The sequence below is a fragment of the Ascaphus truei genome, chromosome 5 (assembly GCF_040206685.1).
Source record: "Ascaphus truei isolate aAscTru1 chromosome 5, aAscTru1.hap1, whole genome shotgun sequence".
In the NCBI taxonomy this organism is placed as follows: domain Eukaryota; kingdom Metazoa; phylum Chordata; class Amphibia; order Anura; family Ascaphidae; genus Ascaphus; species Ascaphus truei.
This window is the reverse complement of record NC_134487.1, coordinates 240,123,036-240,139,452: the sequence shown is the minus strand read 5'-3', so window position 1 is coordinate 240,139,452 and position 16,417 is coordinate 240,123,036. Positions and strand designations below refer to the sequence as shown.

At 40.6% G+C, this 16,417-nt stretch overlaps 1 protein-coding gene across 3 annotated transcripts in view; it reads right to left on the bottom strand.

Annotated features, from left to right (window-relative positions):
• The window catches only part of LOC142495828 (uncharacterized), a 439,489-nt gene that overhangs the window by 80,877 nt on the left and 342,195 nt on the right, over window positions 1-16,417 (bottom strand). For all 3 annotated transcript variants that reach the window (XM_075601852.1, XM_075601853.1, XM_075601851.1), the window contains one exon: window positions 8,130-8,227. In XM_075601852.1, coding sequence (XP_075457967.1) covers window positions 8,130-8,227 — 98 coding nt within the window. The remainder of the gene's footprint in view (window positions 1-8,129; window positions 8,228-16,417) is intronic.

The following is a 16,417-nucleotide window of genomic DNA, read 5'->3' as shown; positions in this document are numbered from 1 at the left end:
ACTTGCCCCGTATGATTCTGGGGGCAGGGCGTACTGTCAGCAGTTTTCTCTTGATATGACCGTAGTCATCGGCATCCACACGTGGAATGCCCTGCACAGTCTGCTTGGCTTTCCCAGATAACAGTGGTAGCAGTCTGACCACCCAGTCCCTCCTTGGTATTCGGAACCGGGAACACTGCGTCTCAAGGTCATTTAAAAATGCATCAATGTCATCTGTGCCATCCACGAACTTGCTGAAGCTATGGTGATCCGTCCGGGGAAGCTCCTGTTCCCCGTTTACAAGGTGAGAGTGGTGGGTTTTTCCGAGCACTGCTGTCAGGAGCTGTACCCACTCCGTAGTGCTAACCCCCGCTCCCCATGTAGCGAGAAGTGCAGTGAGCACAGAGACGGCCCGCTCGGCAGCCACAGCTGCTACTTCATCCACACTCCCTGGCGCCACGCCACTCATAGTCAGGGGATCACTAGCATTCTCCTCATGTCCTTGCAGCCCTGGAGCTACCTCCTGCACTCCGGGCTGAATAGCGCTCGCCGCCACAGCAGCTACGGGGACTTGCCCCTCTGGTGGGACTATGCGGTCCTCATGACGCTCCAAATCCTCCTCCAGTTGTACCTTTGACCACCCATCTGTCGGTAAACCATACCCTGCACATCTCTTCATGACATTCTTTCTGGTCCAGAATCGGAACCTTCCTGAGTGATTACTCATGGTGCTATCGGGGTATGGGTAAAGGGACAGTGAAGTATCTCATGCTCTTTAGAAGTGTGTGTAAATTGCCACTTGTCTGAGGAGCTCGCAAGCTACGAGGTCCCCACTATACTACAGAATCCCGCAGGAGACTATAGTATAGGTACAATCAGTATCCCACACGCTGCCACCAGTTAATATAAAGCCCGTCGCGGTGGACCAGAACTTATCAACACTTTTTATATTTTGGGATTCTCGATTGAACACAACAAGGAGGCAAAATAAATTGGAATTTATTTCCTTGCGAGACAAACACACGACAACTTCATAATACACTTAAAACAACACTTACTGCAATGGGAAAACAAAATAAATTGTCCTTTGCGAGAAAGCGCAAGAAATGCAGTCTGTTTAAAGTTCCGTTGGCTAGATCGCAAACTGCCGATCTAATAACTTGGCCAAATCAAAGAATTTTGTTAGAGTTCGTAGGAATTAGTTCGGGAGTCACCAGGGCTAACGAATTCCAAAGTTTGTGGTAAATTCTTGGTTTTGATGCTATTAACCCCTTGCGAACTGGAACCGCTACCGCTGTGCTTGAACAAAGTCCTACGTAAAGCGTAGTCACGTCATGAATCGTATCTGGATCAAGCTGGGGATAGTCCGGTGGGCACAGTTATAGAGTGATCCAGTCTATCCTTAACATGTACATCCAATCCCCTTCGTGTGAATATGTAACCCACCAATCTCTGTTTTGCCCGCAGTTTGCAAAACCGGGCAAAAAGGCTTTCCGGTGTGCAAAGCGCATGTGTCAGCTTGACACCCATGCAACTTAGCATACCAGGGATGCACCCTTTTTATGGCGCCCCTTAGTCTGGGGTTTGGTCCCAAGGTGTCAATGGCCTGGGATCTGGCACTTATCAAGATTCCGGCCATGTTTACACTTTGGTGCTATGAGGTTTTTCATCCCTGTCACTCCGCTAGACTGAGGGTCTCCGGCTTAGCGGGACCTCTTTGAAGTCCAGGAAGGAAAATACCCTCAGCTCATTCACCCCAAGCATATTTACATGCCAAAGGATTTTTTCCCGGGCTCACAGAAAAAACAGTTCCTGCCTGTACATTTTAAATTCACAGTATTACACACTTTATTAAAACATCATGTTCGGGTGTACCACAACTGTAATTTTTATGTGTAGGTGCATGTTTTATTTATTTATACTTGCACACCAAAAATCAGGGTGCTGGGTGCCTCCGTTCGCACGTTAGCCCCTTAATTGAAATGCTTGCTGTGGGAAGTCAAGTTCACCTACTTCTCACGTCAATTGACACACTTCCCACGGCAATAGACTTTCTGCCTTTCAAGTTACAGGGCTAACAAGGTACGGATACATTTTATCTGTAAACCACTTCTAATCGAACCGCAAGCCACTTATTCAATTGACTTGTGGTTACGAGGTCGAATAGATAGAAATGGATACCCATACTTCAAACAGACATCTAAACCGCAGCCACGCTTCTTCAATCAGCGCTGGCTTCGGCGCTCACAACACCATCTTGTGCCTCAAAAGAATATAGCACAAATTGCATTTATTTCTATTACAGCAGGCAGGGAATAGCCTATTCTGCCTGTCTTTCCCCACCCTGTTATGTAAGTCCTGTGATCTGCAGGCAGTAATAGGTTAACTGGAATAGAAAATTAGATTTCTACTAAGGTAGTGTCCATGCTTGAACACGTGAAGTCTCAATTTACACTCAAGTCCCTAGTCAGTTAGATTCTTCATTGATCTCCTTTTATTTTAATAAACTGGTCTGCATTTATTATAACTGTTATATTATATTATGTTATATATATATATCATTTATTATAACTGTTATAAATGTTCCTGTAATAATCTTTTTTTTGTATTCTAAGCACTGTATTTTATAATATTAAAGACATCATTTAATAAGTAATGCTTTGCGCTCTGATTGAACTGTGGCATACACTTTCTAGAGAGTAAATTACCTTTTCGGACACATTTTGCAACAAAAGATTTGTGTGAGTCAAGTGCATAGTTTTTCTTTAATAAACAGGGTCCATTAGACTGCAAATTTCATATTTGCTATTTCTTTGGTGGTGAAAGCGGATAGCTATGATTGCTACTGAGTAAGGGTAAATATTAACTCATTTGAAGTACCTTGCGAAGGCGAAAGGTGAGTTGGTTAGCTTAGCCGTGTGTTTGACGGTGAAGGGGTACCCAGGCCAGTAAATAAAGGTATTTGGCTCAGCTGGGTGCTCCTGAGCTATATTGGGGAATTGTGATTGTCAGCTCTTCAACCCATGAATGTAACTGAATTTGTATGTGTATTTTTACTGTTCCAGGAGTGCCAACCAGCGGAGAGGTGCAGGGCGTGAGTTTCAGGGGTGATTTTACGGTAAAATGTTGTCAGGGTGTGTTTGGGTAGAAGGGGGGCAGTGTTGCGGGTTACCCCGAAACATGTACTCAGAAATCCCCCCAGAATCCTGAGGACATGAGGAACACAGACCACCGGATAAAATCCTCCCTAGAAAGCAGTTGCAGCTCACGGCCAAATCTCCCTGCTTCAGCACAGACCAGAACAGAAAAACTGGGCAGGGAATTGAATTATACTCAAATGTCCCCGGAATATGCCCCCAAAAAAATAGAACCAGGGGGGGTGGTTCAGTGTATCATATGGCAAGGTTTCTCTGTATAAGTGGAAAAGAAAATGTTTTTAAAAGTACCCAAGGTTTATATTTTTATTAAAGTAAGGTTCAGAGGAAGTCATTCAGTATGGATAAAAATCCATTTGCATGGGAAACAGGGGTTACCCGCCCTCTGAGTTTCAAAGGCCATCCAGGATATGGAGGTGTTAAACCTTTTGTTAGCAGGGAGGGGAACTTCAATAAGCCATCTGGCCAGCTGTCACTCTGCCCAGACTGAGCGGCGCCAGGTAGAGGGGACGGGCCTCATATGCTAAGCGGCCAAGGTGCAAAGTTGGCACATGCCCAGAGCATACTGAAAAGCCCCTCTGCCAGGTTTGAAAAGTAGTGGCAACTCCGTGATAGGGGGAAGGAATTATTCCCACGGTGTAGATTGGCTGCATGGGTTAAGTATAGGCCTGTTTAGTGCATAAAAACCCTGCAGCACATGGGGAAGGAGTTCCATCCTGTAACAAGATTCGTCATGCAGTGAAAGTTCCATCTAGTAACAAGACTTAACAGCGTAACTAGTAAGTGTATTTTTTGTTGTAATTGTAAATCAAGCTGTGCATGTTCATTCTGTAAATACATCACAATTTATTTTATCTCTTGCTTTGCTCAATCAAAGGATCTGGGTATTCTAGTGTTAAAAGCATTGGTCTCCTGTGACGGTGTGTATTAACCCTTGTCCCATATACAGGTCACGTGTTCACAGGTGTTCCGTATGTGCCAGTCAGAGCTATGTGCTCCACAGAGGGTATACAAGTGACGCAGGGGCACTATGAAGCCAAATTGCTTATCCCCACTGTAAGAACTATGGTTTGGATTAGTGTTGAGAAGAGCTCTTAAAGTCACTGTTATCTCAGCTTTAAACTTCTGCTTCCGGCTGACTGTAATAGTGGCTACAACCATCTGCACCACAGATGCAAAAAGAGAAGGAGGGCAAGGTTATAAAAGAAGGGAATTATGAATAACATCATACAGTATCTCAGAAAGGAAATCGCTCCTGCTGAAAGGGGAAAGGGTTATTTAACATTAATGAGGGATGAGTTACTGTATAAAGATGCTTCTTCATTGCTGTCTTGAGAGCCACATCGGTTGGACAGTTCCGATGTGCTCTATTTTATTGGCTGCAAGTGTCTTTGGTATTACATAAAATATGAATGGATGTTAGATATCGACCATTTGACACAGTAAGGGACTAATTCAAAAACGTCAATGCAATCTCCTGAAACCCACAATCAAGTCAACAGGGGTTTTCGCAAAGCCCACATTTAATTAGCCCCTTAGTCTATGAAAATATTCCACCTGGTCTAAATCCTCCAACTGTAATTTACCTCTGCCTCCATATATAGGTTACCCATGTGTCTATGTTCTTATGCTTAGCTCTTTTACTATATTTAACTCGACTGCCTTCAATGCCCCGCTGCTCCATACATCAACTGTCCTTTTATTGAAGACATACAGTTAGGTCCCGGAAATAATTGGACACTGACACAATTTTCATAATTTTGGCTTTGTACGCCACCACAATGGATTTGAAATGAAACAACCGAGATGCAATAGAAGTGCAGACTTTCAGCTTTAATTCAAGGGGTTGAATAAAAATATTGTATGAAACGTTTAGGAATTGCAACCATTTTAATACACAGTCGCCTTATTTCAGGGGCTCAAATGTAATTTGACAAATGAACACAATCATAAACAAAAAGTTAATTTTTAATACTTTGTCGAGAATCCATTGCAGGCAATGACTGCTTGAAGTCTGGAACGCATGGACATCACCAAACGCTGGGTTTCCTCCTTTGTGATGCTTTGCCAGGCCTTTACTGCAGCTGTCTTCAGTTGTTGTTTGTTCGTGGGTCTTTCTGCCTTACGTTTTGTCTTCAGCAAGTGAAATGCATGCTCGATCGGGTTGAGATCAGGTGATTGACTCGGCCATTGCAGAATATTCCACTTCTTTGCCTTAAAAAACTCCTGGGTTGCTTTCACAGTATGTTTGGGTCATTGTCCATCTGTAAAGTGAAGCGTCGTCCAATCAACTTCATTAAATTTGGCTGAATCTGAGCAGACAATATATCCCTATACACTTCAGAATTCATCCGTCTGCTTCTGTCCTGTCACATCATCAATAAACTCTAGTGACTCAGTGCCATTGTAAGCCATGCATGCCCATGCCATCACACTGCCTCCACCATGTTTTACAGATGATGTGGTATGCTTCGGATCATGAGCCGTTCCAAGCCTTCTCCATACTTTTTTCTTCCCATCATTCTGGTACAGGTTGATCTTAGTTTCATCTGTCCAAAGAATGCTGTTCCAGAACTGGGCTGGCTTTTTTAGATATTGTTTGGCAACGTCTTACCTGGCCTTTCTATTCTTGAGGCTTATGAATGGTTTGCACCTTGTGGTGAACCCTCTGTATTTGCTCTCGTGAAGTCTTCTCTTTTTTGGTAGACTTGGATAATGATATGCCTACCTACTGGAGAGTGTTCTTCACTTGGCTGGATGTTGTGAAGGGGTTTTTCTATACCATGGAAAGGATCCTACGATCATCCACCACTGTTGTCTTCCGTGGACGTCCAGGCCTCTTTGTGTTGCAGAGCTCACCAGTGCGTTCTTTTTTTCTCAGAATGTACCAAACTGTTGATTTCACCACTCCTAATGTTCCTGCTATCTCTCTGATGGATTTTCTTTTTTTTTGCAGCCTAAGGATGCCCTGTTTCACTTGCATTGAGAGTTCCTTTGACCGCATGTTGTAGGTTCACAGCAACAGCTTCCAAATGCGAATGCCACACCTGGAATCAACTCCAGACGTTTTACCTGCTTAATTGATGATGAAATAACGAAGGAATAGCCCACACCTGTCCATGAAACAACTTTTGAGACAATTGTCCAATTACTTTTGGTCCCTTGAAAAAGAGGGGGCTACATATTAAAGAGATGTAATTCCTAAACCCTTCCTCCAATTTGGATGTGAATACCCTCAAATTAAAGCTGATAGACTGCACTTTAAGCCCATATTAATTATTAAGATGAAAACAAGATAGGTAGCGCTAACTAAAATTGAATATGATGACACAATGCAGTAATTAATACATATAATAAAAACAAATCCTTATATATGGATGTATAACCATATATAGGCGGCTGCCACTGATACAACACTGACCCCCAGGTCAGAAACAGATAGAGTGAAAGGAAATATGTATCTACGGCACCTAACACATAAATTTATAAAGTATAAAGGATATAAACAGCCGAGCCTGTAGGTAGTGCAGATCTCGAAGTGTCTCCAAGTGTAGCGCTGAGTGCAGATGGATGATAAGGGCTGGTGTGTGCAACTCTTCACCAACGGAGAACAACGTATTCAGCTGCAGCCAGCCAGAGGAGAGGGGATACTCTCAGATTTATCCACTGTTTGCCCTTATTATCCATCTGCACTCAGCACTACACTTGGAGACACTTATTTCCTTTCACTCCATATTCATTATTAAACAGTAACTTGAATTTATTTTGGTACACAGCCGAAATAACAAAACTTGTATCAGTGTCCAATTATTTCCGGACCTAACTGTATGTCCTCATATTTCACCTGAGTGTACCCTTTCCGTGCATTATTTCGTATGAGTCTTTTCAAAATATTGATTGAGGCATTAAAAGTCTGTAAGGGATCGGGGGACACGCGCCTTATAGCGGGTCCCCGTCACCCTGGCTCCCAGCAATGCCGCGCGGTCCTGGTCCCCTCCCCGCCGGCTCCTTACCCGCTCCGGTCGGGCGCCGCTCTTGTCCTCCGCGCCGCACACATGCTGCCGGGGCGCGTGCGCAGGACTGTTACAGGACGCACGCGCACCCGTTCTCTTCTGCACTCCTCCTGCAGCCTGGCCTCCACCTCCCATCAGCTGGAGGCTATTCCCACTGGTGAACACCACGCTAGGCATCTATTTCTATCCCTGGGGCCGCTCAGTCAAGCCCCAGCTCCACCTCTTGCTCCCATTGGTTCTCCCACAAATATAGTTCTTGTCTGCCCTCTCCTTCCTCGCTCTGCATAGTTTTCTTGTGGCTCTAGTAGTAGGGAGGTCTATGCCTGTCTCTCTTGTGTTTTGCAGCTCACGCTCCAGTCCCTGCCCTCGTTTGATACCCTTGGATTTGATCTCGGCTCTCGTTAGACTTCGTGTACCTCGCTACCCCCTGGACTCGGCTTTGGACCTCACTACTCTGCTCTCTCCTGCCCTTAACCTATGGCTTTCGGATCTATACCTTCGGACCTCTGGTGCCCCGGACGCGGCAGGTATCTGGCTAACTCTTTTCTCACCAGACCCGGCAACACATCTTACCACACTCCGGGCACGCCCTAACTGCTGTGGGTACGTGCTATACCCTTACCCACCTCAGTACTGTGGACTGGTCAGGTCTGCGGGCAGTCAAGCGTTACAAAGTCTCCATAACCTGCCGCAGTCCTTCTTTTCTTTAATGACACATTCGCTGCAATGTCTCCCCCCAAATTTCTGGACCTTTTTAGTTACTTTTCTTTGGATCACTTCTGCTCTGTTTAAGTCTTTCAGGAATTGCGACATATAGAACTGGACACAGTTCTCTTGATGTCCAAATCCACAGTCCATACAAATGGCCACTTTTACTGTTCATAAAAGTTTCGCCTCTGCTGTGCATTACCGAGTGCAATGAATAACGCACGCAAGCATGCTAGACACACCGCGGCACGGAGAGCAGCTTCCCACAACTTACCTTCCCTTGGCAATGGTTTCTGGGAGCAGTTGAACAATGCTCAGCAGATTGTGGTGATGACGTGAAAGTTGGCTCAGGTCCAAGCACAGTTTTCTCAACTAAAGTAAAAGGAATGGGAAAGGAGTTAACAAAACAGTCTCTGCATGTAGGCGAACAGCAATGGCAAGATCCCATGCTTGGGGAATTGAGTGAGAGCATGCAGCCCACATCAGGCATGTCAGTAATTAGATATATGAAGAAAGGTACATGCTGCACACAAAATAGTGAGTAAATGTGGTATAATTACCAGTGCTCCTGCGAATGGATAGAAGCCTGCAGCAGATCCAACAGTACAAGAAGAGAAGCAACGCAAAGCACAACAGATTTTGAGAAGTAATCTAATTTATTAAGCCAAAAGAAAAACAACGTTTCGACCTATGGTCTTTATCAAGTGAGGTACAGTAGAATGGCATAGTGTAAAAGTCATATGTAAGTGATTCCTTAATACCCCTCACCAACCCACAACATCCTGTGTTCATTATCTTTGATTTAAACAAGCTGTGATGGGGCGTAGAAGTGGAAAGCCTTTCAAAATCAAGGAACGTATCATTTGCACTACTACAAATATAATTTATATGATAAAATGTCCATGTGGACTTTGCTTGTCCGGGATGGGAAGGGAGCGAAGATAGCAGGGATACACCATGAAAAATAAAAAATAAATGCATACAATAGTGTAATAAGTTCTTTTCAATCTGGATAAAACATGTATGTCTTGGCTCTATAGCAATGCCTACTTACAGCAGGTCAAAAGATAAAAAGCATTGATCTACACAGCAGGTAGAAAGGTGTCAAGATCTTCAGGAACAACAGCCCAGGTTTACAGCATAAGAAATCAGCACCTCAGCTCACACGTCAGTAGATGTGAGTGGATCAGAGACATGCAAAAGAAAGGCAGACCATAGTGTCGATCGTGCATAAAATTTATATAAACAAACAACAATTTTTTAGGAATTGTACTCACATTGTGTACATAATCATAGTTCACATAAGGCTTTACTTGAGGCAAATGGAGTGCTGGTTCAGTGTGGAGCAGCTCACCGGGGATCTTCTCCTTAGACTCACAGCAGACCGGGTGGGAGATGGCGTCTGACGTCACATCCGCTGTTGGGGTGACAGCATCCGGTCTTGGAGGCAAACGGTGGGGGAACTCAGCAACTCTGAAGCCTTCAGTAGAAAGAGCAGCTGCAGCAATGAAAGTGGCTCTACGCGTTTCGTCGTACTAGACAACTTCCTCAGGAGCAATGAATAATTCTCTAATGAGTTGTGGGTTTATATATACTAAACAATTGAACAAATAAGCAATTAACCAATTTAATATAACAATTATATAATTGAAAATTTAAAAGATACACTGGTTCTCCAATAAATAGGTACATAACTCAGTGTTCAAAAACGGCGCAGTGTTAATACAAATAGGCATTTAAAACAACATCTAAGTAAATAAAATATCTAAGTAAATAAAATTCAGGATCTAATCATGATAATATTCTAGGTATTTATAGGGAGCCATAACTAATTGGTTATTATGTACTCACAGAGCAAAAAAGAGCAAAAACGAGGGAGAGAGAGGGGAGAAGAATATAAGAGTGAATTAGTAACATATTAGTAACATATTAAGATTGATTAAAATATACACTTGTATGTATCAAAAGTATTAAAAATATAAATATACATAAAATATATATAAAAAAATATATATAAAAAAACCTTTGTTCATTTAGTAAGTGACCCAATATTGATAATAAAAGGCACCTGACATATAGCTAATGTCAGTGGGAGAGGTCGCAGAAAGGATATACAGAGATAAGGGGCCCGAGCAGACCGTGCATTAGATAAGAAATGGGATAATCTCAAATTCTGCATTAAGCCCATTTGGCATTAATGTTTTTAATTTGTGTATCCAATACATCTCACGTCTGCTCAGATCTACATCTCTGCTGCGACCCCTCCAGTGTTGTCGCACATGCTCAATGGCAGTGAATTTTAGTCCTTTAGTATTGGAATTGTGGTACTTAGCAAAATGTTTGGACACACTATGCGTTAGTATGCTTCTCCTAATATTGCTGAGGTGTTCTACAATACGTGTTCTGATGGCTCTTTTAGTTTTTCCCACGTATTGTAGTCCACAGGGGCATTCTAATAGGTATATGACATAGTCACTATAACAATTCATATATTGCTTTATTTTAAAGTGTTCTTTGGTTACATTACACATAAAGTTCTTTTTGTCTGTCTGTTTATGTTCACATGCCTTGCACATTGTGCAACCAAAGAAGCCCTCCAGATTCTGAAGCCATCCTTTATTTGTTGTTTCTATCTTTTTTAGGGCACTTGGAGCGACAATACTCTTCAGATTTTGTGCTTTTTTAAAAATTATTTTTGGGTTCTCTGGGAGTGTGCTATTTAAAATTGGGTCACTCTTTAAAACATGCCAATGTTTTCGAATAATTTTACCAATATTGCTGGCATCTTTATTGTAAGTTGTCAGAAAAGCTGTGTCAAATACATTGTTTTTTACTAATGGTGTTATTTCTTTTTTAGGTTCCAATAAATCTTTTCTATCCAGGTTTTTTGCTTTATTGAACGCAGTGTCTAAAATTTCTTTCTTATAGTTCTTTTGTTTAAAGCGTGACTCCAAAGTTTTGCACTGTTCTTCAAATACAGTTTCTTCCGTGCAATTCCTACGCATTCTTCTAAATTGGCTATAGGGGACATTATCCATCCACTGGTGATGATGGCAACTTGAACGCAAAATATAATTGTTGCTGTCTACATTTTTAAAAAACGATTTGGTTTTAAGAAGACCCTCTTCAATATATATCACCAGATCTAAATAATTGATCGAAGACTTACTTGAAGTCGAGGTGAATTGTAAATTCATGGTATTGTAATTCAGACCTGCTATATAGTCGTCTAGGTCTGTTTGGTCACCCTGCCAAATTAATATAATGTCGTCAATGTAGCGCCGCCATAGGACAACACCCTCCCCCAGCATGCCATTGGGCCAGATGTTTTGGTCCTCCCAAAAACCCATGAACAGGTTTGCATAGCTGGGGGCGAATTTCGTTCCCATGGCGGTGCCACATTTCTGTAAATAAAAGGTGTCTACAAACAGAAAAAAGTTTTTTTCCAAAATAAAAGCTATAGTTTCCAGAATAAAGTCTGTCTGAGATATATGCAATTCTGGATCTTTTTCTAGGAAGTATTTTACAGCTTCACAGCCCAAAGAGTGTCTAATGGATGTGTATAACGAAGACACATCTATAGTGGCTAGGATGTAGTCCTCTTTCCAAACTATTTTGTCTAATATCTGTAATATTTCTGTTGTGTCTTTTAAATAAGATTTAAGATTGTGTGACATAATCTTGCAAAAATGAGTCTATGTAGGCAGATAGATTTGAGGTGAGGGAGTTTATTCCGGAGATGATTGGTCTTCCCGGGGGATTTATAAGACTCTTGTGAATTTTAGGAAGTAAGTAAAAGATGGGAATCTGTGATGTTTCATTAAATAAAAATTTGAACTCCAGGTCTGATAGAATCCCTGAGTCTTTCCCCTTATCTAACAGTAATTTCAATTCAGTAGTGAATGTTTTTAATGGATTTCTCTTCAGAATTTCATAAGTTAGAGGGTCTCCCAACAGACGATGAGCTTCTTTCAGATAATCTTCCCTATTCATAATAACAACTACCCCACCTTTATCAGCTTAATTATTAATTATTATTATTATTAAGAGTGAACTTAAAGAGAGAGAACTAAGAGATAGAGAGACAAGGGATAGAGAATATCTCAAAGAAAAAGAATTAAAAAGAGAAAGAGAACTAAGAAGAGAAAGAGAGGAAAGGAGAAAAGAGAGAGATAGAAGTCAATCTAGAAGAAAGCACCAAACTAGTAGATCACGTTCCCCCATTGAAGCAGCAGGATCAAGTGATTTTTTAGAATTAGAAGATCCTCTCAAAGTTTGGGAAATACCAAACTCCTTTGCCCCACTTCAGGAGATCGAAGACAGACTCTCTCAGCCCAAAGGGGAAATAAACAAAGAGGCAAACGGGGGAGAAGAAAGAAAAAAGAAAGAGTGAAATGTAGTAACTCTAAAGAAAATAGTAGCATTTTTAACTTAAGTTCAATTACACTTTCTGTACCACAAAAAAATTTAATTTCAAAAGGATTATCCTTTGCGCCGACCACAGGGCCAAATAATTTTGAGCTCTTTTTAGACGCCAACAAATACCTCAGAAAGCTAACTGTGAAAAGGTTCTTTTTAAGTAAAGATGCTGTCTCAAGACAATCAAATTTAAATCCGCCAGTTATTAAAGAACCAGAAAAATTTAAGCACTCCAACCTAAGAAATAAGTCTACATTTTATCCAACTTATTATAAGGGGAATTATTTAGAAGTCTTCTATAACCTAATTACTAAAGATTTTGAAAATTTGACAAAAACCACCAAATCCAAAATTAGGAGTAATATAACAAAAGAAGAAAAAATAGCACTAGATGAGATAACAGAAAACCCAGATATTATTATAAAACAAGCTGATAAAGGTGGGGGAGTTGTTATTATGAATAGGGAAGATTATCTGAAAGAAGCTCATCGTCTGTTGGGAGACCCTCTAACTTATGAAATTCTGAAGAGAAATCCATTAAAAACATTCACTACTGAATTGAAATTACTGTTAGATAAGGGGAAAGACTCAGGGATTCTATCAGACCTGGAGTTCAAATTTTTATTTAATGAAACATCACAGATTCCCATCTTTTATTTACTTCCTAAAATTCACAAGAGTCTTATAAATCCCCCGGGAAGACCAATCATCTCCGGAATAAACTCCCTCACCTCAAATCTATCTGCCTACATAGACTCATTTTTGCAAGATTATGTCAAACATCTTAAATCTTATTTAAAAGACACAACAGAAATATTACAGATATTAGACAAAATAGTTTGGAAAGAGGACTACATCCTAGCCACTATAGATGTGTCTTCGTTATACACATCCATTAGACACTCTTTGGGCTGTGAAGCTGTAAAATACTTCCTAGAAAAAGATCCAGAATTGCATATATCTCAGACAGACTTTATTCTGGAAACTATAGCTTTTATTTTGGAAAAAAAACTTTTTTCTGTTTGAAGACACCTTTTATTTACAGAAATGTGGCACCGCCATGGGAACGAAATTCGCCCCCAGCTATGCAAACCTGTTCATGGGTTTTTGGGAGGACCAAAACATCTGGCCCAATGGCATGCTGGGGGAGGGTGTTGTCCTATGGCGGCGCTACATTGACGACATTATATTAATTTGGCAGGGTGACCAAACAGACCTAGACGACTATATAGCAGGTCTGAATTACAATACCATGAATTTACAATTCACCTCGACTTCAAGTAAGTCTTCGATCAATTATTTAGATCTGGTGATATATATTGAAGAGGGTCTTCTTAAAACCAAATCGTTTTTTAAAAATGTAGACAGCAACAATTATATTTTGCGTTCAAGTTGCCATCATCACCAGTGGATGGATAATGTCCCCTATAGCCAATTTAGAAGAATGCGTAGGAATTGCACGGAAGAAACTGTATTTGAAGAACAGTGCAAAACTTTGGAGTCACGCTTTAAACAAAAGAACTATAAGAAAGAAATTTTAGACACTGCGTTCAATAAAGCAAAAAACCTGGATAGAAAAGATTTATTGGAACCTAAAAAAGAAATAACACCATTAGTAAAAAACAATGTATTTGACACAGCTTTTCTGACAACTTACAATAAAGATGCCAGCAATATTGGTAAAATTATTCGAAAACATTGGCATGTTTTAAAGAGTGACCCAATTTTAAATAGCACACTCCCAGAGAACCCAAAAATAATTTTTAAAAAAGCACAAAATCTGAAGAGTATTGTCGCTCCAAATGCCCTAAAAAAGATAGAAACAACAAATAAAGGATGGCTTCAGAATCTGGAGGGCTTCTTTGGTTGCACAATGTGCAAGGCATGTGAACATAAACAGACAGACAAAAAGAACTTTATGTGTAATGTAACCAAAGAACACTTTAAAATAAAGCAATATATGAATTGTTATAGTGACTATGTCATATACCTATTAGAATGCCCCTGTGGACTACAATACGTGGGAAAAACTAAAAGAGCCATCAGAACACGTATTGTAGAACACCTCAGCAATATTAGGAGAAGCATACTAACGCATAGTGTGTCCAAACATTTTGCTAAGTACCACAATTCCAATACTAAAGGACTAAAATTCACTGCCATTGAGCATGTGCGACAACACTGGAGGGGTCGCAGCACAGATGTAGATCTGAGCAGACGTGAGATGTATTGGATACACAAATTAAAAACATTAATGCCAAATGGGCTTAATGCAGAATTTGAGATTATCCCATTTCTTATCTAATGCACGGTCTGCTCGGGCCCCTTATCTCTGTATATCCTTTCTGCGACCTCTCCCACTGACATTAGCTATATGTCAGGTGCCTTTTATTATCAATATTGGGTCACTTACTAAATGAACAAAGGTTTTTTTATATATATTTTATGTATATTTATATTTTTAATACTTTTGATACATACAAGTGTATATTTTAATCAATCTTAATATGTTACTAATATGTTACTAATTCACTCTTATATTCTTCTCCCCTCTCTCTCCCTCGTTTTTGCTCTTTTTTGCTCTGTGAGTACATAATAACCAATTAGTTATGGCTCCCTATAAATACCTAGAATATTATCATGATTAGATCCTGAATTTTATTTACTTAGATATTTTATTTACTTAGATGTTGTTTTAAATGCCTATTTGTATTAACACTGCGCCGTTTTTGAACACTGAGTTATGTACCTATTTATTGGAGAACCAGTGTATCTTTTAAATTTTCAATTATATAATTGTTATATTAAATTGGTTAATTGCTTATTTGTTCAATTGTTTAGTATATATAAACCCACAACTCATTAGAGAATTATTCATTGCTCCTGAGGAAGTTGTCTAGTACGACGAAACGCGTAGAGCCACTTTCATTGCTGCAGCTGCTCTTTCTACCGAAGGCTTCAGAGTTGCTGAGTTCCCCCATCGTTTGCCTCCAAGACCGGATGCCGTCACCCCAACAGCGGATGTGACGTCAGACGCCATCTCCCACCCGGTCTGCTGTGAGTCTAAGGAGAAGATCCCCGGTGAGCTGCTCCACACTGAACCAGCACTCCATTTGCCTCAAGTAAAGCCTTATGTGAACTATGATTATGTACACAATGTGAGTACAATGCCTAAAAAATTGTTGTTTGTTTATATAAATTTTATGCACGATCGACACTATGGTCTTCTTTTCTTTTGCATGTCTCTGATCCACTCACATCTACTGACGTCTGAGCTGAGGTGCTGATTTCTTATGCTGTAAACCTGGGCTGTTGTTCCTGAAGATCTTGACACCTTTCTACCTGCTGTGTAGATCAATGCTTTTTACCTTTTGACCTGCTGTAAGTAGGCATTGCTATAGAGCCAAGACATACATGTTTTATCCAGATTGAAAAGAACTTATTACACTATTGTATGCATTTATTTTTTATTTTTCATGGTGTATCCCTGCTATCTTCGCTCCCTTCCCATCCCGGACAAGCTACTATTGAAAGGAATCTGTACACATTCCTGGAAGGTTGAGAATTTGATCAGTGATCACCTTGACACATATAATTTTAATTTTGTGCACTATTTTATCACAGATTGGGTGTGGTTAGCGCCGGTAACAAATCACTTTAAGTTCATGTGGACTTTACTACATATGAAAATCCAATAGGATGCTTAAAACTAGATTCATAGAGCACAAAAGCAAGATCAGCCATAGCAATGAAGATACAGCACTTATAAAACCTTGAAACCCAAAATAAACTCCAGCACACACTGATTAATAGAGATAACGAAAAGAGTCTCGGAATAAGCCACACTGAATTTATTAGCGATAAAACTAAACAATAAGTATCACAAATGGGAATGCTTAATGACTATAAATGCAGATTATATGGTTCTTACAAAGCACAAAAGTAGGGGGGAAAAACATGGGAAGGGGAGTGTGGGAAAGGAAACAAGTAACATATAAGGACAATGGGGGAGGGTAAGAGTGGCAATGTTTCAGGGTAACGATCCTTTCCTCAGGCCCGTTGCCTTGGGTCCAATGGAACCTCAAGGTACTTCCCTTAAACACCCTACAAGACATTGAAAGAGAGGATAAGATGCCAGTAGCC